This window comes from Panthera onca, chromosome B1 (assembly GCF_046562875.1).
Source record: "Panthera onca isolate mPanOnc1 chromosome B1, mPanOnc1 haplotype 2, whole genome shotgun sequence".
Lineage (NCBI taxonomy): Eukaryota > Metazoa > Chordata > Mammalia > Carnivora > Felidae > Panthera > Panthera onca.
The window spans coordinates 34,067,484-34,094,741 of record NC_138342.1 but is presented as its reverse complement, the minus strand read 5'-3'; the positions used below and the strand labels follow the sequence as shown (position 1 = coordinate 34,094,741).

The 27,258-nt window shown below is 45.1% G+C and overlaps 1 protein-coding gene across 14 annotated transcripts in view; it reads left to right on the top strand.

Annotated features, from left to right (window-relative positions):
• APBB2 (amyloid beta precursor protein binding family B member 2) overlaps window positions 1–27,258 on the top strand; it is a 381,485-nt gene that overhangs the window by 336,002 nt on the left and 18,225 nt on the right. Inside the window, exon 1 of one of the 14 annotated variants that reach the window (XM_078446174.2) lies at window positions 10,182–10,308. The exons of 12 other annotated variants lie outside the window; for them this stretch is intronic. Coding sequence is in view for 1 of the 2 variants with exons in the window: in XM_060655171.3 (XP_060511154.1) it covers window positions 21,807–21,862 (56 nt within the window). In the remaining variant the exon portion in view is untranslated. Of the gene's footprint in view, window positions 1–10,181; window positions 10,309–21,598; window positions 21,863–27,258 lie in introns of those variants that run through there. One more of the 14 variants, XM_060655171.3, reaches the window with a different exon arrangement.

The window sequence follows — 27,258 nt, the reverse complement described above, 5'->3', positions numbered from 1 at the left end:
TCATGTGTATGAAAGGGATATGGTTTGTAAGAAAGAGAAGCCTTTCAGCAGTCTGTAAGTGCCAGAAATTAGGATAAAAGAAAGACATCATCTCAGGACATGAGCCTCACGTGTGAACTTTGTGTGGCACTGAATTTAATTGAATGAGCTCAGTGGGGCATTAAGGCAGATGAAAATCCAAGCTGATCTTAGCTGGCTCACTAAATGATCAGCTTGCTGTGTGTGCTGTGTGTTTTGTTTATTTTCTTTGTATTTGTTTTATTTATCTATCTATTTATTTAGTGACAAGAGCTGATGTGGAGAATGAGTTGCGCTCAAGTTCTGGTTTCACCTCTTATAAACTCACTTACTCTCTGAACCTCTTTACCTGTGAAAAGGAAATGGTAGTAATTGCCAACTTATTACAGCTCATGGGATAATGAAAAGATAGATACGAACAGACATTTGTTGATGTTTGAAGATACAAAACTGTTCTTATGTGAAGATACAAAATGCTATGCAAATTAGTAGTTATACAAGTCTACACAAATAGTACACTAATGAATGGTTCATATTAATTGAATGACCAAAAGGCCATTCTGCTAGATCAAGGGTCAGCAAATTTTTCTATAAAAGGAAAGACTGTAAATATTTTAGGGTTTGTGGGTCCTTCTGTCTCTGTCTTGACTACTCAACTTTGCCACCGTTAGATAAAAGCAGCCATGGACAAGACAGAAATCAATCACTGTGGCTGTGTTCCAGTAAAGCTTTATTTATGAAAACAAGCGTTGCTATGCTGGATAATATATCAAAATTCCTCTGAAATGCCATTGTCCCTCACAATTAGGAACTTCCTGCTGAACATGAAGATAAAACAGATACTAGCAGTTATAAATAATGTTTTAATTTAAACTCCAGCACCAAAGGATCTAAAAGCTGGCAAATTTCATCTGCTTTACTTTCCATAGTTCCTGACATGGCTGACATCTCTTTGGGGGATGAGGGCACATAAATAGAAGAGGGAAGGCAAAGTGTGGAAAAGGAGTGGTTCAAGGTTAAGTACAGTTAGTTAAATGTCCAACTTCAGCTCAGGTCATGGTCTCGTAGTTCACGATCTCACTGCTCTTAGCACAGAGCCTGCTTTGGATCCTCTGTTCCCCTTTCTCTGCCCCTGCCCCACTTTTGTGCTTTCTCTCTCAAAAATAAATAAACACTTAAGAAAATTAAAAATTAAACTTACCTATGGGATTCAGCCTCAACCGCAAACTCTAAGAACAGAGTTTTGTGACCACCAAGAAATTAAGTGGCTCTATTTTATAATCTCCTTTTTTTTTTTTTTTTTTTTTTTTTTGAGAGAGAGAGAGAAAGCGTACAAGTGAGCAAGGGGCAGAGAGGGAGGGAGAGAGAGAGAGGCTCACCGGAAACATGAACGAGCTCACCGGGATGCAGGACTGGAACTCCTGAACCATGAGATCATGACCTGAGCCGAGTCACATGCTTAACCGACTGAGCCACACGGGCGCCCTTCTCCTAATTACTTTTTAAAAGATCACTGGTATGATCTGTGATCATTGGGTCTGTGAACATTGCAAAACTGAAGTAAGTTTTAGTCAGGGGACCCACCAAAAAGACAGTTTGCCTATTCATCTCAAAAGGGAAGACAAGGGTCGCCTGGGTGGCTCAGTTGGTTAAGCATCTGACTCGTTTTTGGCTCAGGTCATGATCTCACAATTCTTGAGGTCAAGCCCCATATCCAGCTCCTCACTGACAGCACAGAGCCTGCTTGGGATTCTGTCTCTCTCCCTCTCCCTCAGCCTCTCCCCTACTTTCTCTCTCTCTCAAAGTAAATAAACTTTTAAAAAAGGGGAAGTTAATCGTGAGCCATGAATAATGTTTCTGTAAGCATTCACGTGTAGGTTTTTGGGTGAACATAAGTTTCCACTTCTTCCGGGTAAACACCCAGGAGTGGGACTGCTGGGTTGTGTGGGAATGGGGTGTTTAGCTTCTGGAGAAACTGCCAACGCACTCTGTGAAGTAACTCCCCCTTCGCTTTCCCGGCGACAGTGGACGAGCCCCGCGTGCTCAGCGTCCTCGGCAGCACTTTGTGTTGCCCGGTTTCTGTGGGGTTTTGTCGCTGTTATGTCAGCACTCTAAAATGTGTGACGTGGTAACCCGTTGTGCTCTGAACCTGCATTTCCCTAATGAATAAGGACGTTGAGCATCTTTCCTGTGCTTACGAAAACCATATATCTTCTTTGGTGAGGTATCTGTTTAAATGTTTTTGTGCCTTGAAAAAGTGGGGTGGATTTTCTTATTACTGGTTTTATTTATAATTGCCCCAAACTGGAAACAACGTAAATATCCACCACTGGTAGATGGATAAACACACCATGGTACATCCATGCAATGAAATTTCTCAGCAGTAAAAAGGAATGAAGCGCTGATATACGCTCAACAATTACGCTAAGTAAGAGAAGCAAAATTCCGGAGCTACATACAGTTTGGTTCCATGGATGACATTTGAGCAAAGGCAAAACTATAGGGACAGAAACCAGACCAGTGGTAGACCAGAGTTGATTGCCCCTGCCTCCACTTTCCCAACCGTAGGTTTAATATGAGTTTAGGCTTTAGTTTCTCTTTTCTTTTCTTTTCTTTTCTTTTCTTTTCTTTTCTTTTTTCTCTTTCTTTTATTTTGAAAGAGAGAGTACATGTGTGCAAGTGGGGAATGGGCAGAGGGAGGGAGTGAATCTTAAGCAGGCTACAGTCAGCGCGGAGCCCCATCTGGGGCTCCTTCTCGTTGAAACTCGATCACGTCAGAGCTCGATGGTGAGATCATGACTTGCGTCGAAATCAGGAGTAGGAGACTTAACCATCTGAGCCATGCAGGTGCCCCTGAGCTTGAGTTTCTAATACAGAAACACAAACGTGATTTTCCTCTAATTTTAATTGTGGAAATTGCCAGACAGCAGGCATTTCCCTTGACCCTCATTTTCATTCCTGAGTAGACCTGGAGACAGCCTGGCCCTCTTCATCCTCATGCATTCAGGGCCCCTGTACCTCCCTGCAGTTCTGCCTTCCAAGGGGTTGCATAGGGAGATGATGGAGCCAGATGCACTTTGAGAATTGAGTGCTGAGCTGATTCTCACAGGATTCTGAATCATAAAGGGTAACGATTGATGTTCACCTCCCACCCCCTAACAGATGGGAACAAGAGAACTATTGGGTGAAGTGGGGGGAGGAAGGATAAGTCAATTTCTCCATAGTACAGTGAATGCCAGGGAAATGCCCACTGTCTTTGGTCTAGTGGGAGGTTCTGTCTGCCGAATATTGCATTCAGAAAACGAGCTATGCTCCCTGATTAGGGCTTGGAAATGTCTTCCACTTACAAAGATTTTTGTTGTACACATCTATTATAAATAGCCCTTGCATGTTATAGGGCAGAGCATGAAGAATTCAGGTCATTGGACAGGAGAATTGGGTTTTTGTTTTGTTTTGTTTTGTTTTCAAAATCTTCATTACAAGATGCTGTGGTCAAACCTGGAGGATTTTTAGAATAAACGTCGCATCCGTATGTGAGTGCAAGGAAAACTTCTGCTGTATCTGGTGTTTTGTGGGTGGAGGAGGTTTTCTTTTAAAAATTCACGTTATGGATTCCTCTAAGGGCAACCATCAGGTACACAGTCCTTTAAAATAAGTTGGGAAAGATTACTCTTGGTGCACAACTCCCTGGCTTTTATTGTTTGAGTTCATTGTGGATCTGAGTTTACATTCCTTTTTGCTGTTTATTTATCCTTGTGGCCATTGTTGGGCTCATTTGCGTCTGGTTTCTTGCCACTCACAATAGAGTCTCTGGACTAGAGCATCAGCATCACCTGGGAACTTTAAAAAAAATTTTTTTTAATGTTTGTTTATTTTTGAAAGAGAGAGAAACAGAGTGCAAGCAGGAGAAGGAGCAGAGAAAGAGGGAGACACAGAATCCAAAGTGGGCTCTATGCTCTGAGCTGTCAGCACAGAGCCAGATGTGGGGCTCGAACCCATGAACAGTGAGATCATAACCTGAGCCAAAGTCAGATGCTTAGCCGACTGAGCCACCCAGGTGCCCCTCACCTGGGAGCTTTTAAGAAATGCAGGTCCCACCCCAAACCTACTGAATCAGTGTTGGCATTTTAACAAATCCCCAGAGGATGCATTTGCACATGGAAGCCTGAAAGGCACTGATCGAGGTCAAGGTCCTGCACAAACATCCCACCTGCTTGATTGATAACCTTGTTGGGATTGTGTGTGACCCCCGGAAGTGTACTGTTGGTGCATTTTCCTGATGTCCGTGCAAGTGTGAGTGTGGATGCATGCCACTTTACTACAGTGAAATTAATTTAGTAAATGTTCTCTGCTGAGATGGGCACTAAAGATACCAAAACCAAATAAGGCGCGGTTGAGTTTCCAGGAGCTCAGAGTCTAGTTGGGGGACACAGAAAAAGCCACAACATCACATTGTCCATTGTCTTATCTGTGTTGTTTGACTTACTTCCTCCACACAATTCCAGTCCCCTTCTCTGGAAACAATTTCTCAGTGCATGTAGTCCACTGGCCACCTGCCTCTGAGTCCTTCAGGTACATATATGAGAAGAGCATGGGTCACCCCAGACCTACTGAATCACACTCTTGGGATGAGCCCTGACATCTTCATTTTAATGATTAGTATGCACGTTATAATTTGAGAACCACTGACCTGGGTGCTGCTTTGATATCCTTTGTAATTATGCAATGTGGTAACAAAGGAATGTTTATTTATTTAATTTTGAGAGAGAGCGAGAGAGAGAGAGAGAGAGAGAGAGAGAGAGCGCGAGTGACCAGGGGAGGGGCAGAGAGAGAGAGGGAGACAAAGAATCCTAAGCAGGCTCTGCACTGTCAGCACAGAGCCCATCTCGAGATCATGGCTTGAGCTGAAATCAAGAGTCGGACGCTTAACCGACTGAACCACCCAAGGAATGTTTAAATACGACTTCAAATATTTAAGGAATCATTTGGAGTTTTCCTTATACCAAATTCAGGGAGAGTTGCTAGTGGCCTCCAAGTTCAAAGCTGCTTTTATCTTGGGTGAGACAATGTAAAGATCTTTGTGGACAGTACTCAAGGATTGTTTGAATTCATATTTATATATTTTCTAGCAGCATATTTTCTAGTAGCAAATGAAAATGCTTTGTTCTGTAATGAGTTAACAGTGTGAACATTGTTATGACAATCCTGTGACTTTCTTGTTTAATGTTTATACTCATCTAATCAAACAAATTGAAATTGGATTATGGCCGTTGCACATTATAGCAGTTATTATCCAGTTTAAATGCAGGTCTGAAGGAAATAAAATTGATTTTTCTATGCTACTTGGGGACATCATAGATTATTAGTGTGCTGGTTGAATTTTCAATTAGGTTAGTATGGAGGAGAGAAAGATTAGTAGTTGTTTTTTTTTTAATTTTTTTTTAATGTATTATGTAAATAAACTGTAATATTTCATTCTAATTAGGGAGTCAGATGACTTTTAAAGGTTTGGCGATCTGCTTCCATACTTTTATTTAAAGCATGTCAGGTTTTTAAAGTGGATAATAATTTCGAGGAACACTTTTATTTTTAAAAAGCAAATAATGGAGTTGTACGCCATGATAACACTCAGTTACTGCAGTAACAGCTACCTTACTTTTCAGGGAATGAACTGCAAAACGTATCAGAATTTCGTAGATGGCTGAACCTATCTTTTTTTTTTTTAATTTTTTTTTATATTTATTTATTTTTGAGACACAGAGTGAGACAGAGTACAAGCAGGGGAGGGGCAGAGAAAGAAGGAGACACAGAATCCGAAGGAGGCTCCAGGCTCCAAGCAAGTGTTCAGTACAGAGCCTGATGTGGGGCTCGAACCCATGAACTGTGAGATCATGACCTGAGCCGAAGTCAGTCACTTAACCGACTGAGCCACCTAGGCACCCCTGAACCTATCTTTTTATAAGCTAAACCCTTTTTTAAAAATTCCCTTCATTCTGTAAATACCTTTTGTGTACCTGCTCTGTGTAAGCACCACGCCCGACAGTAGGGATTCAGAATTGATCTAACACAAGTCCTTCACAGAAACAAATGTTTCAGTACCACTGACTGCTAGGAAAGCAGAGCAATGGGCCACAGAAACACAAAGGCAAGAATGATGAGCCCTGGGGAGTAGGAAAAGGCTTCATGGAAGACCTGACTTTTGATCTGGACCTTGACTCAGGAGTAAGAGTTGACAAAATGAAAATTTATTCTTTAAATTGTAAAGGCATTACATGTTCATTACATGCTCATTTTATTTATTTATTTTTTCAACTTTTTTTTTTTTTTTAATTTATTTTTGGGACAGAGAGAGACAGAGCATGAACGGGGGAGGGGCAGAGAGAGAGGGAGACACAGAATCGGAAACAGGCTCCAGGCTCCAAACCATCAGCCCAGAGCCTGACGCGGGGCTCGAACTCACGGACCGCGAGATCGTGACCTGGCTGAAGTCGGACGCTTAACCGACTGCGCCACCCAGGTGCCCCTACATGCTCATTTTAGAAGGGACGCCTGAGTGGCTCAGTCAGTTAAGCGTCCCACTCTTGATTTTGGCTCAGGTCATGATTGCATGGTTTGTGAGATCGAGCCCCACATCAGGCTCTGCACTGACAGTGCGGAGCCTGCTTGGGATTCTCTCTCTGTATCTCTGTGCCCCCCCTCCCCAACTTCTCTCTCTCTCAAAATAAATAATAAACTTTAAAACAAAAAAAAAGTACCTATAGGAAAAAGTTAATTGATTAAATTTGATCATTATGAACTGTATTAAATACTAACTGTGTATCAGGAAATACTAACTGTGCTTGATGCTGAAAATACAATGGTGAACAGTCCACAAGACCAGTCTTAGGTTCACTAACTAGAAAGACTTACAAACTATTACACTCACATTGTGGTTTGTTACACCTAAAAGATACAGATTAAAATCAGCCAAGGAAAGGGGTGCCTGGGTGGCTCAGTCGGTTAAGCGTCCAACTTCGGCTCAGATCATGATCTCATGGTTTCTGGGTTCGAGCCCCGTGTCGGGCTCTGTGCTGACAGTTCAGACCCTGGAGCTGCTTCGGATTCTGTGTTTCCCTCTCTCTCTCTCTCTGCCCCTTCCCTGCTTGTGCTCTCTCTCTCTCTCTCTCTCTCTCTCTCTCTCTCAAAAATAAACATTAAAAAAAAAATTTTTTTTTAAATCAGCCAAAGAAAGGGTTGCATAGGGCAGAGTTCAGGAAATTTCCAGAGAGCCTCGGTTGTCCTCTCTCTGTGGGGTCATGGACAGTATAGCTTTCCCAGCATCAGTGTGTGATAGTATGCACAAAGTATTGCTGACCAGGGAAGTTCATCTGAGCCTTGGTGTCCAGAATTTTTATTGAGGCTCCATCACATAGGCATGGTTGATGACCCATGTGGTTGACCTCGGACTCTAGCCCCTCCAGAAGTGGAATTGATGCCAAGTAACCCAAAGCCCCTGCCCAAACCACATTGTTAGACTACCTAGTGTGACCCAAGACCTGCAGGCAGACAGAAACACTAGTAATAGGCATGACATGCCATGGTCTAAGAGCTTACCTCCAGAAGCTGAGGGACAAGGCCAAACCTCTGTTGGGTCAAGGTTGAATTCTTTACTACACAGAAACAAAACCAGACACTACAGTAAGTGTATAAGACTCACCATAAAGTGAGGGAGAAGAGGACTGTAAAGAAAATATCTGGGACGCTGGGGAATGGAGAGGGTAGGGGTATGAACTGCCAGTTAGGAAGATTTTCCCAAGGAAGTGGACTGAGATATGAAGGACGAAAGGGATTAGCCAGATGAGCAGTGCAGTGAAGAGCATTCCAGAGGAGGGAACAGATGGTGCAAAGCCTCTGAGGTGGGAAGTAGCTGGGAATGTTTCAGAAACTGGAACATGAGGCTGGAGCAGAGAGAAGAAGGAGGGAATGTGATTGCAGCATCGGTTGTAGAGAGAATAAGGACCAGATCGCAGGAGGCCTCAGTGACCCCTGAAATGATTATGGACTATATCTCTCCAGTCAATGGGAAGCCATTGGAGGGTTTTAAAGTCTGAGCATGGATGCTCAGGTTTGTGATTTGTTTGTTTAAAGGGACACACGTGTGGCAGCTGTGAGAGTAGCCCGTCGGGGGTGAGCGTGGAACCAGGGAGACCGTTGGAAGACTGTGCTAACCATCTAGATGAGAGACGGTGGTGGCTGGAAGTAGGGTGGAGGCAATGGGGTTGGAGGGAGGGTAATGAGTTTGAGAGGACAGTGGCCAGTAGAGTTGGCAGGACTTGTCAAGCACGACTTCTCTGCCAGGGGACGCTCAGCTGTCATACTGTGCCGTTACCTTCGGGCATCTGGCAGCTCTTTTGCTTCTCATTTGTTGTTTCCACCCTCCTATAGGCAAGTAACCAAACTCCCTAGAATTATGCGTAAGGAAAGAAGGGCAGCCTCGAAGGGGTGACAGGTGGGATTCTGTGAAATCAGCTCGTATCTCCAGATTTGGTGATGCCTGTTCTGACTGCCGAACCCCAAGCCCAAGACTCACCCCCACTTCCAGTGGAGGCTGTGTTCCACACAGTTGTGGTTGCCAGAGCAGCTCATTGTAAACAGCATTTCTAAATAGCTGAGGAATTATTGGTCATAGATTCAGATATGCCATGTGTTAAAACATGTCCTCCTTGAAAAACAACTGATAACCAGAAAAGCCTACAATTGTCAGCACAGAGCCCAGCATTTAGGAAGAGCTCAATAAATGTTGAACAAATGAGTAGATGTTTAATCTGCTTTTAAAGCATGAACACTAAAAGAATTACCAGTATACCTGTGGTGTGTTTTACTAAACCCAGACAAGACTCCTAGTTACACACTCCCTTGATTTTCTTGTGTGTGTTTTGTGGATTATATTCCTTTCCCTGTTAAAAAAAAAAAAAAAAAAAAAAAAAAAGTGTATGGTACTTTGTTTTTTGTTTTTTTTTTTTAATTTTTTTTAACACTTATTTATTTTTGAGACAGAGAGAGACAGCATGAACGGGGGAGGGGCAGAGAGAGAGGGAGACACAGAATCGGAAGCAGGCTCCAGGCTCCGAGCCCTCAGCCCAGAGCCCGACGTGGGGCTCGAACTCACGGACCGTGAGATCGTGACCTGAGCTGAAGTCGGACGCCCAACCGACTGAGCCACCCAGGCACCCCCAAAGTGTATGGTACTTTGAATATAACAGAAAACATGGCTGATGTCCCCTGCCTATTTCATTTGGTTAAATTGTCCAATCAAACATCTTGCCCAGAATCAATGAGAAGAAGTACTTTGAGTACACACGGAATATAGACAGTAAGAGATCTTGGATTTTCCTTTCAAACTCTGTTTTAGTCAATGACTGGCCAGCATTCATTTAAAATGCTGTCACTTAGCCAACTGGACACTTTCCTGCTTCTGTGTCTGGGGGAGCGGATTCTCAACTAGAGATGGTAGCGTTGGGATGCCAGTGTCATCTTGGAGCAGGAAACAAAAAGTGCCGTAAGAGATGCCGGGATTGGAGAGGTGTGTAGGGGTGAATGACTTGCTGTTAAGCGTTTCCTGTAAATTGGCAGGGAATCTGAAAAATACCTTTAAGCTCAGTTCAGCACTCGCTGCCTCATTTATCAAGCTACAGTTTGGACCTGCTTTGTCTTGACATTGAAAAGGCTTTCTGTCTGTGGCTTGCGGTGCTCCCTCCCCTCCCACCCCTGCCTCCTGCTCCCCTACGCCCCCACTCCCCGCGGCAGGGTTCAGGCAGGGTCTGTTGGGAACCAGAAAGCCAAGCCCAGGACGTCAACTTTGTAAAGCGGTTCAGCGAGATCAGAATGAACTTTCCAAGTCCCGAGTGTCCAAAATGGGAAATGTTCGTCCTAGAACGGGTGGGCTCGTTGGGGATGAAGGTATTTACCTACCCGCACGCCCCCTCCCCCCAACTTGCTTGCCTTGGGCCTGGTGTCCGGCAGCTGGAAGCCCCTACGGGGGACACCTGCTGGGCACACCTGGCAGGGGGTGGGGGGAGGGAGGGGCGGCTCCTCCCCAGCAGCCAATGGGCGGCCGCGGCGGGCGGCGGCGAGCGGAGAGCGCGGGCAGGCCCGGCGCTGGGAGGCGCGGACGCTGGGAGGCGCGGAAGGCACTGGCTTCAACTTAAGACAGAAGGAGCGCGCCGCTGCTGGTTCGAGCGGCCACGGCCGGCTGACTGGTGTGGTCACCGCTGTCCTCGTCCCAGCACAGGGGCCGCGCGGGAGGCCAAGGTGAGAAACGTGGGGAAAGGGCGGCGGGCCTTTGTCTGCAGGTGCGTGCAGAGGTAACGAGCGGGGTCCGATCCCGAGCTGGCTCGCGGGGACAGCGAGGCGGGCCCAGGGGGCCCGCGGGACAAAGGCTGCACCCTCCCTTCGCCAGAGTCGGCGCTTAGCGAAGTGCCTGGTCGTGGGCAGCTGGAGGGCTAAGGGGGAGCCTTTCTGCCTCGCTGGAGAGAAGGGTGAAGAATGTGTGAATTGGAGGCGTGGGGTGGGATGCGGGAAGCTTTTGATCCCAATTGATGAGCGCAGCAGTAGCCGTTTGGAGGCTCTGCTCTGGGCATTTCTCTTGTGGCCAGTGTTAGGGTTGAGTAAATGAGTGTATTCATTTCACATGCCCTCTGGTGAATCCACATGTATGTCTTCTTGTCTGTTAGGAGAATCTTGATAATCCAATTTTGGGATTAAAAGCAATATTCTTTGGTGTAAAAAGACTGCATTTACAAACAATTTTAGTTATATGGTTTAGAATATCTATCTGTGTGACTTCCATGTGACAAAATGTTTCAAATTCCCAAAATGTAGAAAATCACCTCCTTGCTCTTGGCATTGAAAAAGGAGTTTTGTTTTGTTTTTTTTTATAAAGAAAAACATGATGTAAATAGTGCATACAGATTTGATCACATTCTCAGGGAATCTGTGCCTTCTCTCTCTCCATTATCTGTTTCCCTGTACCAGTATTGTAACCAGGCACATCTATTGATTCCCTAATTAATGTGTGGTTGTGAATCTTCATTACTGCCTTGGGTGGGAGAAGGCGGAGGAGCAGACGATCCCATTAGTCTTTTTTTTTTTTTTTTTTTTTTTTTTTTTCTTTTTATAACTGCAGCTGCAGCCTGGCTTGACTTGAATCCTGAGTGGTGGGTTATGCCCGCTTTCCTTGTGTTGTGTTTTTTGGGTTCCTTAGACCATTGGGCAGTTTCTTCTCCATCCTCACCCTGACACAAAAGCAGTTTGCAAGTTTTCTGACTAAAGCTCAGATCTTTGGCACTGCCTTTTAGTTGGTACTGCTTTGTGATAGGAGTTATTTGGTGTCCTGACGCCTTTCCCAGGGACTTAGAAGCATAACATATTATGAAAAAAGCAGCTTTAAATCCCTATTTGAAAATTTTGTCCGTAATTTGGGTTTTTTTTTTTTAATGCTTCTTTATTTATTTTTGAGAGATAGTGAACAGGGGACGGCAGAGAGAGAGGGAGAGAGAGAATCCCAAGCAGGCTCCACACTGTCAGTGCAGAGCCCGATGTGGGGCTCAATCTCACAAACCGTGAGATCATGACCTGAGCTGAAATCAAGAGTCAGATGCTTAACTGAGCCACGCAGGTGCCCCTTGTCCATAATTTTGTAAAAGTTGTTGGTGGCTGTGTTGTCCAAAATGAAGTGTAAATAAGAAGCTTGATAGGGGGAAGACTTTCCACAAAGCATCAGCCCTTATTGTCAAAGAACCATCGTTCTTGGCTCAGCAGTAAGTGAGGCTCAGCATGAAGGCACAGGCTATGTGCTGGGTGGGTCAGGAACCCTACCTCTCTGACACCTGCTGCATTGAGTTCCTCTATCATTCTAGTGGGTCCTAGCTTTTGAGCAATGGGGATTATTTATTTAATAAGTATTTACTGAACACCTGGTATATGCTGGGCCTCGGCCCTAGTGATTAAAATGGGAACTGCCCAAGTACCTCCTTGCTTTCTTAGAGCTCACATAATATTGTCACAGGATCCATTTTAGATCCTTTGAACTGGAGCACACCTAAGAAGTAGTATGGATGACCCTGAGGTGAGTCAAGAGGATGTTGCTGCTGGCTGCTGCCTTGGAGGCCAGCTGAGCCCAGGGCTGTAGGTGTTCACAAGTAGGGCCAAGGTCACCTCCGTGCCAAGGGTGTAGGTATTAATCAGACCGTGGGTCATCGTGCACTGGAGTCGGTCTTCTGGGACTGCAAGGAGGGCCAGAGGCTGAGTTCTGAAAGAGTTTGAACAGGGCTGTTGTTAATTTGGATGTGGTCCTTCCAGTGTGTTTCAAAAACTGTCTATCAGTCATGCAATCTCCTGGTCTCACCTCAACAGCTTTCATCTTTAACAACCCCCTCAGGGAAATGAACTTCATTCTATACCACTGACTGAGCAAAGCTTTCCATCTGTCCACAGTCTCCCAAGTGTGAAGAGATGACTCCTAGATTTAAGGACCTAGAACACGGTTTGAAAACCCCTACTTACTCTCTCTATACTTTTCATGGTTTTTGTTTTGTTTTGTTGGAGTATATTGATGACCTGTAACTTCTTACTCATCTGGGTTTCCAGAGTTTTCCACAAATCCCTCGGGTTACATGAAAATACATTAAATAGTAGTGTAACTCGTTCTTTTCTAAGCACCTATTTTAAACACAGAATATAATATTTTTGAGAAATTCTTAGACCTTTGGTTTCCTCTGGTCCTGGCATAGGATGTTCTTCACAAGTAATTGAAATGTTGAATGGACAGATGAATTAGTATAGATGAAAAGACTTCATTTTCTGTTTTGAGGGTTTAACTTTGACCATCACATGTACTTGATATTTATAATCTATACATTGACTTGCTTTTCAGCAGATATAGAACATCTGTGTGTCAGGCATCTTGTGAGGTACATGATGGAATGAGACAGACAAGATCCAAAGAAGCAGGAGATAAGCCAGAAGAACAATTTAGGACGCAAGATAATATAGATTATAAGTGCCAGGAAGATGATCAGGGGCACAGAGAATGCAGCTGAGTAGTTCAGTGGGGAAAAGAACCACCAAGAAGCAGTCCATCCTAAGAGGTGATATTTGAGCTGAATGTGAAGGCTGAGTAGAAGCCAGGCATGTGGGGAGCAAGTAGGAAGCTTGGAGGAAGAGAAGTGCTCAGCGCGTTCCAGAATCAGAGAGGAGGCCAGCATGGTTGGAGCCAGAAGCAAGGAGGCCAGTGGTATGTGCTGGGGTGGACGAGGTTTGTGGGGACACGATTTCATGAGGCTTTTTGGCTGTCATTGAAGGTTTGAGTTTGGTTCCCTCTCTCTGCCCTTCTCTCTCTGTCCCTCACATGCACGACGTGCGCACACACTCTCGAAAGAAAGAAAGAAAGAAAGAAAGAAAGAAAGAAAGAAAGAAAGAAAGGATCCAAGTAAGAAAAAAAGACAGGTTTAAGCTTTAATTCATACGGAATTAACTCTACCTTTGCTCCAGTTTTGTAAGAAACCTTTGATAATTGCATTTGAAGTTCTTTATTTCACATGGGACATTCTTCAGAGTCCAGACACCTGGATATTTTGTCCCAAACAAAAGTTGTTCCATATGTATCTTGAATCAGAAGGAATAACTTTGTGGGAAAATAACTGAGCATACTGTGAGGCTAGAAAAGCCATCTCCTTGTTACCTGTAAAATATAGAAGTGAAGTATTTGGTTTCTGATGGGATTATTTTGCACCTTCTCCCCCCCCTTCAGATTTATCAACTTGAAAGCTTATGGTGTTTGTCAGTTAACTTTGGTTTTGAAATCAACTTTGGTTTGGTTTTGCAAAAAAATAACTGATGTAGAAAATATTCCCTCTACAGTTAGAATTTTAGGCTTGTGGAGGGGCAGAAATGACTGGGGCTGCCAGCCCTTCTGACCTGGATGCCCGGCCTAGTTACCCTGGAACACGTAAGCTTGTCTGGGGATGAATAAATTATGACAGTTGAAATAATTATGATGGAAAGCAGCTGCAGAGAGAGCAGCTGACAGTTGGGGCTGATTTGGCCTGATTCTGTCATGTCAAAGCATGCATCTGTTTGGCAGGTTACATGAAAATGCTGTTTGCAAGAGGTCTGGTGTGATTTCCATCCACCTACCACCACACCCCCCACCAAAAAAAAAAAACCATTCATAGCCTGCACGTGACCTTTTTGAAATGAAATGGTTGAGGCAGAGCTCCATATTGACTCTGATTCGCATGTCGGATGTACATGTAAGATTTCAGTTGAGCAAAAGTGTTTTTGGTTCTGAAGAAGCTACAGATTGGAAACACTCTTATTTCCGCATGTGGGTAGAATAGTTTCTAGCTAGTGGTGGAGTTTGGTCACCCGCAACAAGGATTATTGCAGCATCTCAGGCTGCTGGACAGGTTTAGTGCGTGCTCAGGTTAATGCTCTGCTCTTACCATCTTGCATTTCTTAATCTCTTCACGCAGAGCCTCCCATTTTCATTTTGCACTGGGCTTCACAAATCATTTAGCTGGTCCTAATCTCAGTGTTGGTCTACATTGTATGTTACAACCCCTGGATCAGGTTGTCATCTAAGCAGGGTTGGACACTTTTTCTGGAAAAGGCCTGATACCGAATATTTGGGGCTCTGTGGGTAAACTCAGCCACTCGAGTTCTGTTATCTTAGCGCAAGAACGGCCGTAGCCAAGAGGAAACGAGTGGGTGTGGCTGTGTTCCAGTGACTCTTTATAAGAACAGACAGGAGGTGGATGGTCTCTGATCCTGGGGCCGTAGTTTTCCACCCCTGATTTAAAGGACCAGAGTGGAACCCACAGTGACAGCTGAAATAGGGACCTTGTCCTTCAGAAGTTAGAAAGTTCAGTCGCTTTTGGCCAGCTTTGAGGTATTCTGAAAACCAGCCTCTAAACAGAATTCCTGGAGAAGGTCAGGCTGTTTGGGGTGCTTCTGTGACAAACCATTATTCAAACATCCCAAGCCCACACTTCAGCTTCTTCAAGGTGGTACGGTTATTGCATTTGTCAAATATGAACAAATATGGACAATAAAAGAAAGGTAAAGTCAGACAGTGAAAATAGAATGCTATGGTGATGAGATTGTGGTTTTTGGGTTTTAAAGATTTCTTATATTCGATAGAGAAGAAAAAAGAGTCTGGAACAAGGAGACTAGCCGCATATAAAAAGTAACCTTACTGAATGGGAAAGATGGGTATTCTTTCAAATTGTGTCAAAAAGTTAACTCCTGCCAAGATAGCCTCGTCGGGAATGTTCTGTGATGCTTTGTGGTGCAGCTCCTCATGTGTCCTCTGCCTTAGTGTATATGGAAATGTCTTGTCTGGAGTCTTTTCCCTAAGTGATAAGCAAAGATTTATTTCTTTTAGAGTACAGATATAAAGAAAATTATCCGAGGAGCTGATAAGTCTTGATAGAAATCAATATACAATGGAAATTTATATATTGATTTCTTCAGGAGCAGAGAAGCCATTTTTCATTTAGACAAACGTTCTGAAGGAGGAATCTAGTTAGGGGCTCTGGAAACATTATTGTGGTTTCTGCTGGAGATGATCAAAGTATAGATTTGTTTCACTTTCAAATAGAGTCACAAGAGACTGATAATCTTTCCACAACTTTCCTCCATGCTCATTCCTATGAGATATGTTTCATTAACATTGTGGTTTCAGATGACATGAAAATGGAGTATGAACTAAAGTCATTTTTAAAGTACCATCTGTGATGATCAGAACAGGGAAAAAAGAAATTCAGCCAACTCTGTGGTATTCACAGGATCATTGCCTTAGGTTCTTACGGACATGATCAGGAGTTAGGCAGGGGGGTTCTTTGTTCACCCTGTTTAGTTATTCATTCATTCTATTCATTCATTCAGAATCATTTACTGATTATGTGGCACAATGTGCCAGGCAGTGGTGAGTGAACACTTACACAGTGGTGAGTGAACACAGTAGGAAAGTTCCTGCTCACACAGATTTTACTTTTTTGTGGGGTGGAAGGAGGAACAATGACCAAGCAGGGTAGTGTTAGATGGCTGCAGGTGTTGGCAATGACTGGGTGGCCTGGAAGGGTTTTTTGGAAGTGGTGACAATAAGGAGGAGCCTTCCCATGGGAGACCTGTGGGCATAAGTCATCCAGGGCAGAAGGTCAAGGCATGTGTGTGAGAGGACAGAAGGATCAGAGTGTGGCTGGAGCCCAGCAGGTTGTGGGTGAGGCAGGGAGTTTGGGAGGGGATCATAAGCAGGGCAGCAACAGGATAATCGGCTGCTGTGCAAAGGATGAAACCCTCAGCCTTTGCCTGGGAACATCATTTAAACCAAATAGAGCACACTTACTTTTTGTCCCCAGGTCCAGCAGTGGTGTAACCAAAAATCCAATAGGATAGAGATAGGAGCGGAGAGCTGAGACCACCTGTCTTCATCGAGGGCTGGGGTCCTGAGGAGAGCCCCTTAGCTGGGAGGGAGGCAGGCTCGGGTGCCTGGTGCCCTAGAACCACACAACAAAGGAGGAGAGACCTGGCAGGCAGACCCGTAGGTTCCATTTGTAGATGTACCACTCTTTAGTGATGGGGGTTTGAAAGTGAAAGTCCTGGAATCTTGGTTCTCCCACACAGAGTTAACCGTGTAGCCTGGCGATAACGTGTGCCAAGCACAGAGCCTGGGTGGGCAGCACATTCAATAAAATGGGAGCTGCTGTTGTGATTTCGTTATTAGTCATCGTAGCGTTGATGTCTGTTTTTGTTGAGGTATCACTGAGTTTACAGAATATCAAGAGTACTTGTATCTAGATGGAAGTTTCCAAAAATCAAATGATCAAATGTCTTGGCTCTTTGTGTTAGCTATGCTAGCACTCCTGTGTGCACAAAGAAAGGATTGGCTGTGTGTAGTGATAGCCCTAAATCCTCTTGGAAATTTAGAAACAGATTTAGGAATGCGCCTTACCCGAACGAGACCCTGCCCACGGCTGGGTGCGTGCGTTGTCTATATCTTCCTGGTACTTTATGTCCTTGTGACACTTCTCACATGGAAACCACTTCCCTAGTATAGACTGGTCTTCTTCCCTCTACTGTGTCAAAGCCAGAGAGGAGCCTTCTGAGTATGTTTTGTTTCTCCCCCTCTGCTTTCAGGAAGGAAGCCAGACCATGGTTTCACAGTTTGGGTATAACTTACATAATTCTTCCCTTTGATTTTGCCCTAAACTTTAAACCTTGAAACCGTAACATGGCATGAGTTATTTCTCACTTGAGAAGTAAGTGTAAGTTGTATGTGTATGTGTGTTCTGTCTTCACAGATACTCAGAGAAGCAAGGTTGTTTTGTTGTTGTTTTACTGTAGCACAGCCCAAATGAAAGCAGACCTTGTTAATTCTTGCTGTCTTCAAACAGGGACTTAAAAAAAAAAAAACAAAAAAACGAAAAAGCCACCAAAAACTCATTTCCTGTTGCTCTCAAATATCCCTTTCCCTCATTAGTAAGCTGGCTGGTAACTATTGTGTCTTCTCTCCAGTGGCATGAGAAAGTCCTTTGTTTAGAAGAATGTGCCTTGAATTTCAATAACCTTATACCAGTTTAGATCCTCTTCTTCACACTTAGTCCTGTTGGAACTCTGACTCCCTGCTTCTGCAAGTTCTGCAGGCTAACAGGCTGCACGGTCCTGGGGGGCAGGAGAGGGAGGTGGGGAGCAAACTAGCTGGCAGACTAAGGCACACTCAACAAAGACAGGTGCTTCTGGCACCATTTGGTCCTGGGAAGGACAGAGCCCTTCCCGGAGCTGAATTCCCTGAAATTCCAGACACCAGATGGTAAATTTGCATAAATCCAGAATTCGGTTCAGAGCTCTTTTACCTGCAGGATTTGGATTCTGAAGGGGTCTGTAAATGAGTTTCAGGGGTTATTGAACCTTCTCCCCCATCCTCCTAAGGTTGTACGTAAAATTGTGGGTCCATGCACATTTCTTTCTGGAATTTTTTCATCAGATTCCAAGAGGTTCCAAGATCCAAATCAGGTTAGGAGATCCTCTCCACAGACCTCCTGGTTAGTACACTGCTTAGTATGCATGTCGAGTCCACATTGGATGTTCTCACACCGTGAGCCTTACACGGATTTAGGAGTATAACCCTCACAGCACTCTTAGGGGGTTAGTGCCACTATTAGTCCCATTTTACAGATGAATAAACTGAAGAACAAAGAGCCTAAGGGCCTTGACCAAGGGCAAACAGCCAATAAACGTCAGGGAGGGAAGAAAAACAAAAACAAAAACCTTGAAGCTGGGAGAAAAAATAAGACAGCCAGGTTCAGGAGTTGATAGGAAAGTTTTCATAAAGTTTCAGTTTTTGCTTCATTGTCCTGTGGCTAATGCTGGTCTGTGCTGGTGCTCGAAAGGCACCCAAGGACCCCCCCAGTGATGAAAGACAGGCATCATATAGTAGCATGAAACAGACTTCTGTAAAAATGGAGCGAGAAGCACGCTGGCAGGTCTTTGCTTTACGTGCTCAGTTTGTGAAAAGTAGAGGGTGTGTGCCACATATGAAGTAGGCCGCTGTGCTGGGGGATAGGCGCGTCCTCCTCCAAAAGCTGGAATAGGAATTGTCATTCTGGTGTGCTGTTTATTTTGAGGAATTTCCTATTCATTTGGATGCCCAGTTACACATGCCAAGTAGTTCTGTTATTTCAGGCTTATTTTAATGAAAACATTGCCAATTACTCCCACGTTCATTTTCCCAAGAAGTAGCTGCTGAGAGCATACTGATCAGGCGGCCTTGGGTGCGTGGCTGGTGTGGAATTAATCCCGGAGTTGAATTCTTCGCACTGCATCTCGTACAGTGAGAAGGGAGTCAGCTTGTGCCTGAGTCTACACTTAGCCTCCTGGAAGGATGCTCCTCATGCAGGAGCCCAGCTTTGGGCTGATGTTTCCTTCTTGGCAAATTTATAAGGTGTTAAATCAGTGAAGCAGCTGCCGCTTTGACTCTTCTGCATTTTTTGAAAGACATTTCAAAGATCGCTCTCAGGTCCCTATTTGTGGCAGGCTTTTACTTCCATACTCAAATCAAGCAGTGTCTATTAACCCCAAAAGGATGGACCTTGGTAAGAGTTTGCAGTATCATTTTTCCAAGTTCCACCTTCAGGGGAAAAAAACTCAGTGGCTACATATAGATGCTGTTTCCTTAAGTGAATCGCTAATAATGGGTCTGATCTAATCTAATACCCAAGGCTTCCATGATAATTATACCCAAAAGAAACAGAGTGTATTCTAAAGTCTCTAGATTGAACATTATCAGGCAAAGTTTTTGCCATACAGTAGGCATAGGCTTTTTATTAAGAGTAAAAAATTAAAAGCATTTGGTATAAATCAAAAGCTAGCCAGGGAAATGCTAGTGGCTCATTCTTTTTTTGTTTTTAAGAGTCAAAGCTTTCTAACAGACCCTTTTCTGATTAGAAAAAAAAAAAAATCTGAGCACGAAACCATCTCATCTGAAATGAGAAACCGAGACTCAGAGAGGTTAAGAGACTTACCTAGTGCTCAATGTGGGACTAGAACCCAGGTCTTCGGATCCTTTGGTGATGATCTATAATTACGTCCATAGACTAACCTTGACAGAGGGACACGAGCAACAGGTGACTTCCCCTCAACCTGTGGTAAACAGTGCCCAGCCAATCTGAGGAGAGGGTCCCCAGTGATTTCCCTTCCAATGGGAGACATTTCACTTCCAGTGCTGCCCAGCATGACCCAGCTGAGACATGAAACCGTCAGATGACTCAGTGAAGAAAACTGGAAGGAAGCAGTTTATTGCACTTTGTTACACGCAGGTACTCTTGTACTCACACCGTCTCATTTCATTTAATTCTCATGATTACCCTGAGCCACGTGTCCTTCTCCCCTTTGCACTGATGAGGAAGCAGTTTCGAAGGGGGGGCACCACCTAACACAGTGTGCCTGGCACATAGAGGGAGCCCGGGAAAAAGAGACGGTGAGTAACGTACCCAGGGGAACACAGCTACCGGAGGGATCTGAACACAGCTCTGTCTACGTACTCAGCCTAAAGGGCCTCTCTTGTGAATTTTCAGCCACCTTCTCCCCCAACAAAAGTTCACAAGCCAAGGAAAAGGAAGGAGGTTCCCCTGTGCATGTAAAGCCCCAGGTTCTTTGCCAAAACCTTTGCTCCTGTCTTGAATACCTGTGCGTGGTAACCCTCTGAGCCATTCGGGAGACAAACCGTGAGGTGGTTCTACAGGACCGTGAATGAGGAAGGGGTGCCCATCATGGGTGCAGTGTGAGAAGCCTAGGATCAGAGAGTCCTGCCGACCTACACCAAACCCTAACTTCATCATGTACTCGCTGTGTGACCTTCGTCAAGTTCTTCAACCTCTCTAAACTTGTTTACCTTTTTATCAGTGAGAACGGTAAAACTTACCTCATTGGGTTGCTGTTTGGGCAACACAGAGCCAGAACTCAAGAAAGGGTAGTTGTTGGGGTGCACTGACCGCAGTGGGGTCCCTGAAATAGTGAAGTAGATATTTACACATCTGTAGTACAAAAGTCACATGTGCTTATTGGAGAATATTCGAACAAATGTATTAAAGAAAATCCTCCATAACACCATCCCTCCAGATAACAGTTGACGATTTGCATGTTATGAGGTTCCAGATATGTTACTATTTGGATATCAAAATACACACTCCAACTTTCTTGTTTTTTGTATGAGACCGTGTATCTGCAGTCTGGACGGCTTGCTTGTTTGATTTCCCACTTGATAGATAATATGTCACGGTCATTGTTCTGTGTCAGGATGCAGAGGTCTGTCTTTCGGCTTCGTGACTGTGGTTCACTACCCTGCGTACTTGCTGTTTCACACCATGATTTGAGCTCTCGTGTCTGCAGGGTCCTGCTGGCCGCTCCGTGACCCTGGCCGCGGGGCACCTGAAACAGCAGGTTTCTGCGAAGGTTGAGTTTCTCCCCTTCCTTCTCGTTATCTGGTGCCCCTGCCTCTTCAGTCCACTTGCTCTGTGTTTACCTGCATGCATGTGACCCATCTAGAAAGTCTGTGGTCCTCAGGCCCTTTCAGATTGGCTGTGACAAGACCAAGGGGATGGTGGGCTCTCCGGGTCAAGAAGTTAAGTGACTTCTTTAGGGTCACCCTGGCAGCGCAGGGCAGCTGAGCATTCGGCCCCAAACCCGAAGTTGTTCTCATCCCTTCTCCGCTTCCAGTCCTCTCTTCCCTGACACATGATTCCTCCCCCTGCCGGCCCTCCCACATCCCACCTCTGCCCTTGACCTTTTGCTGTCTCTGCTCACTCCCGCTCTGTTGCCTTCTCATGATGCATTTGAGTGAACGTACCTAGACTATAATGTTGTAGTTCAATTAATAGAATGTCAGAAGTTAGTAAAACAGGTAAGGCTGTATCCACATCATTGTTTCTGTACGTTGTTTATTGGGAGCAGGTGGGGCTGGAAAATGAAGATAAGTGCTTTGCCAGTGTTTACCGCAAACAGTTTCTTGTATTTGACTGTGATATTTTAAGCTTGATTACCTCCCCCGGTTGATATGTTGCCTCTAAACTCAGCTGGCATCTCTTGGCTTCATCGTAACATGGCTCGAAATACACACTTCTGTGCGACAGAGCTCGGCTAAAATAAGCACCAAAGGGCTATTCGTTGCAGCAAAGTTGGGAAAAGGGATGGAATGTCAGCGCTTGGAGTTGCCGTTAACGGGACTGTTTTATTTTCTGGATGCCGTGTGAATGCTAACGTGTTGTTTCTGCTCTGTTCCCTCATGCCTTCCCGGATTCAGAGAGAGGTAACCAACCGATTTTCACTTCTCCCTCTTCGTGGTGTCTTTTAAGTGTTTGGCACAGCTCACTTGCTTTCTTCATGCCATATTGCCACCCCCACAGACGTCGTTGTCTTTGAAAAGCAGAACTGTGTTCTGTTTAACCTTCTATCATCATTCTTATGTGTCCTCATGTAGAACAGAGTATGGAGTTGCATCTGGGCCCCCGACCCTCTGTTGCATTTGGCCCTGTTTGGGGAAGTCGATGGGCAAAAGTGATGAAGGTGTAACCGGAACATGGTCACTTCAGTTATGGCTGGGAGGGGTCGGAGCCGCATGCTGGGGAGTAAACGTGAGGAGAAATACTAACGCTGGGTCCCATGTCGTATCAGCCTTGTCATGCTTCTTGAAGAATTAATATTAGGGCTTAAATTACGTATTCTCTGGAGTTTCATTGGGAAGGTTTGACTGCAGGCTGGTGGCCAGAAGGACTGACTCCATTTCAATCTCGATTATTAGTCAAAGTATATGGATTCTTCTCCTTTCCCACATCTAGATGAACAAACTCTGGAAAGGGTATAACTCTGAAGCGAAAAGCAGGTGTTTGTACCTCAGGTGTGTGTGTGTTTCCAGCGCTCAGTGTCAACCGTCCCATTTGGCTGACTGGGGGGCTTTAAGCTCCACACTTTATCACTTAATTAAAGCTCTGTTTTTGATGGAAGAAGAAAGTTTTCAAATTTCTCTTTTTAAAAAAAAATTTTTTTTAATGTTTATTTTTTTGGAGAAAGAGAGGGAGAGACAGAGTATGAGCATGGGAGGGGCAGAGAGAGAGAGGGAGACAGAATCCAAAGCAGGCTCCGGGCTGCAAGCCGACATGGGGCTCGAACTCACGCACCACAAGATCATGACTTGAGTCGAAGTCTGACGCTTAACCGACAGAGCTACGCAGGTGCCTCTGAAATTTCTCTTTTTGAAAGAATGGTTGTGGTTACTGCTTGGCAAAGTGAAGAGATGTAGGCAGTCGCCTCTTTGCATTGGAGTCGATTTCAGGGGAGCTCCCACCTGGTTGGGGCTGAGCCGTCAGTGCTCAGTGGTGAGGAGGGGAAGGGAGACAGCATCGATTGATTGGGCAACACTTCCAGAATCAGTCTTCCCGAGGGTATGGTTACAGGAATCTGCAAACTTGACTGAATCTTTAATTATCTTTGAGGAGGCTGTAACTTCTGGAGGTGGTGGAAGCTTCCAGAGGATGAGGCATGGGAGCTCCCTCATCTGAAGTAATGAGAGGGCCTGTCTGAACCAATGGTGAGGATATTCTCAAGATGTTCACTAGCTCCTGCCCCCTCTGTATTTATTCAGGTCTCCTCTCTGGAAGCTCTGAATACGAATACCAATTCTGGTCCACCAAAGCCACCTTGATTATTTGCAGATGGTAGAATTTCAAATCTGTTGACACAGCTTATATGTCTCACGGAAGTGCCTAGTGAAGGATTCCCTGTGGAGAATGTGTATTTACCCAGGTGATGAGTTACTGGAATGCCCTCTGAATGGGCATCCCAGGAACTTCCCATATTTGTACTTAGCATCTGCTTAAGCTTGCGAAGGAGAAAGAAAGTTGAGTTTACAAAGCTAAGGCAAGAGCTTTGTGAAATTAGTGATGCCTGCTGATGTGCCAGTGGGTAAAATTAAAAAAACAAACAATCGTGTGTGTGTAACATTCTGATTGGCCATCTAGGAGGATGGCTTTCTCATCCCCTTTCTTCCTCTCCCTTCCTCCCACCCCCAAAATGAGATTTTCAAAGTCCAGTCAGAAAATAAGAGCATTGAGGCAAAGGAGTGCAAACAGTCTTGAAAACAAGACTCCTCCTCCCTCCGGGCCCTGTGCAGGTAACACGAAGTGGGGATAAAGCCCTTGGTCATAAAGGGCTTAGACATGTAATGTTTCCATCAAATCTCTTTGTTGCTATTTGTCTTTATTTGCATGTGGGTCCTGTCCTGTGCAGTTAAAGCAACTCTGGCTTATAAGATTCTACAGAAAGATAAGCAGGGAGGAAAGCGTCTTTATATATTTCAGCAAGTCTTAATATAATTCATATGAATGCAAATAATTATGAAAATATCACTCTTGGATAAGGAGACAGGATTTCAAAGGAGGCTTTTTCTTTGACTTCTTTTTCCTCATTTATAATGACAACTCCCATTAATTGAATGCCAGCCTTCACAAATTCCCAGCATCAAACATGTTTTTGACCTGAGCAAACACAGATTACATGGAAGGCGTTATCTTTTTGTGGAGACTGGGTAAGGACTGCTAGCAGCGGAGATTTGGTGAGAGTCTGAATGGAAGGGAATCTCTTAGAAAAGAGGGGAGAAAGTCACTCCCAGACAAGCCTGGGCTGTACTGCAGCTGACAGGGTCGGCTCATGTGGGGCTGCTTCAGAAGGCAAAGTTCGGTCCCACAGGCCAGAGTTGCAGGGAGGCAAATTTCAGGTCGTTATTTAGGAAAAAATATGTATGTTGGCTCACCAGGAGCATTCCTGCAGTGGAACAGACTGATTCAATAAGCAAATAAGGTTTCATATCACTGAAATATCCTAGGTGCCACCTCTCTGGGCATCTGTAGACGGGGGTTTTTAATGTTAGCCTGGCTAACCTCTAAGAGGTCGGAAGGTGCCTTGTAAGTTCCTTTTGAGGAGAGAGAAGCACGGAAGCAAATTCCATTTATGTAAGAGGGTTGTGGGGGAGAGAGGGAGGAAAAGGGTGAATACTTCTGTCTTGGCTCTTTTTTAATAGAACCCATTTGAATAAAGAATCATGTCTTCATTCATTCCATAAAGATGGATTAAGCCCCTACAGGGTGATTAAAATGCTGTTCAACTGAGAACAATAAAAGCATTCTTTTGTCCTTTTCCCTTGCCATTAAGAAATTTGAGGCTGTCATGTACGATTCTTAGCGCTGACATTTTTCCCTGGCAGAACTGGAGGCTGGTCCTCTGGGGGAATAATTACCAACGAGAACAGCAAAAGGAGTAGAGAGTTGGAAACACAAGGGCGCCGTAAACAAAAGATGAAAGGTGCTCACTTCTGTTCAAGTTTAAGGAAGGGGCACAGATAGCTACGGCTATAAGCCTTCCACTTCCTGGGGGCTTTCTTGTTTTTGTTTTATACAAAAGGGACTTATTAAAAAACCAGTAAGACATCACTACATCATGACACTGTCACACTGGGCTTTTAACACAAGACTTGCTCTACCATACTGGGTGGCGGGGGAGGGGGGCATCACTTCCTGGTTTTTAAAGGAAACACTGTGATTCCCATGACTGCACAAAATAAATGTGTGGGGAGCAGGGGACTGGAACAGCGCCTCTTTTAGCAAATGGCTCCTCATCCAGCACTGTAAATGGAGCAAGCTGGAGCAAAGGACGAAAATGGTTCTTGTTGCTGAGTGTCAGACAGAATGTCTCAGACATCTGGAAGACTCTGTTGGAAAAAGTAGAAGCTGTGTTCTGACTGGACCTCAGAGATCATTTGGACCAGCTTTGTGGTTTTAAATGAGCGCACCAAAGCCCTGGGGGGGTGCATGACCACCAGGGTACCCGGTCGCTGGGGGAGGCATAGAAGCCCATCTGAGCCGCGGAAGCCAGGTAGCTGTATAGCCCAAGGGCTACTGGCGGCTCTGAGGAAGGAAGGGGGGAAGGTGGGAGGTGGCAGGAAAGCCATTGAGGGCTCTGTAGGCAAAGGTTCCTGAAATGCCCCAGCAGCGGGCTGACCCTCCCCCTCATGCAGTGTCAGAGCCACCTTGGGCCCTGCCTGGCTGTGTGACCCCCGGTGGCACCTGGTGCTTTTCCTCCAAAATTCCCACGTGGCCCTAGGCCCATCACAACAGCGTAGGCTTGCAGTCTGTCAGGAACACTATAACTGTGGAGGTTTCTTGTTCCCCTCAGAACACAGGAAGATCTCTAGAAAAGGTCGGAGTGCTCTTACATGTGAGCATAAGGTCTCTTAGAACCCTAACACTGATTGGAAAATGTCTCTCTGAAAGGCCAAGTTGGACGATGTCTTGATCATTGTTGAAACTGGATGATGGGACATGGGGAGTTCATGGACCATCTCTTCTACTTCTGTGCGTGTTTGAGAGGTTCCAGAATGAGAAGTTTAAGGGAGAAAAAAATAGGCAGATGTACTATGTTCTTTTGTACTCAGGAGGTCCCACATTCCTCAGTCTCCTAAAGCTGGGACCCACTCCCTTCTCCAGGGAAAAGGCCCAGGACGCCAAGGTCACCACAGACCTCCCTCCCTTCCTGTTGGTTGCTAAGACCGAATAGCCTGTCTCCTGCTGCACAGCCTCTGCAGCCCTGGAGACTTCTCCTGAAACCCTCTTTTTTGGATGCCTTTGGGACCAGCTTGTCCTGGGCTTGCCCCCTCCCCAACACTTTCTCCACCCTTTCATTGGGCCCTCCTGCCTCAACCGGGCTTTTTAATGCCTTTCTCTTTCGGTCCAGGCTTCGTTTTGTCTTTTCTCATTCTCTACACTCTCTTCTGCTCTCCTGACTACTGCTGCCCACAGGTCCATGTTTTTAGTCCAGACCACAGGCCTGAGCTCAGGGACTAAGCGTCCACCTGCTTGGTGGCCCTGGCCACCTGGAGGCCCTCAAACACCTCACACTTCCTGCCCAACATGGAGCTCATGAGCTTCCTTCACCAAATCCCTCCCCTCTCCCCACCTCGATGTGAGGGCACTTAGTTGGTCCAGCAAGGACCCTAGAGTTATTCTGGGTTCTCCCCTCATCACACCCATCAGTGTCAGCCGTCCTTCCAACACCTCCCTTCCATCTGTCTCCTCCACCCTGTTCTCACAGATGCTAACTTAGCCCACATCAGGCTCATCCTCTGCTACTATGTTGACATAGGGGGGTGCTCCCTTGACCCACTTTGTTCCACCCAAAGAAAGTTTTCAAAACCCCTGTCATGTGGGGTCACATGCCATACTGCAAGGCTCAGATGGCCAGACTGCTGATTGGCCACACATACAGCCTCCCTGCAGTCACCCTCGGCCCCTTACCACACCACTCGGGACTTTCTTACTTCCATGCTTTTGCTTGTGCTCACATTGAATCTTCTGTGAACCGTCCACTACCCTTCTTACCCTGGTGAGGTCCTTACTATACTTAAAGATGCAGCTCAAATCTCACTGGACGTCCGTATCATTAGACAGTGGGCTTCCGAGGTTGAACCTTGTCTGTCTTTGCATCTCTGGTGCCTGACACATAATAGTGCCTCAGAAGCTATTTGTGGAGGGAATTGAATATTTTTTAAAAACAGAAGTCTTTAATCATGTCATAGTTTAGTTAGAACATAAAGCCAACTGGCAGCCGTATTAGTCCAATTGCTGCTTTAACAAATTACCACAAACGGTAGCTTAA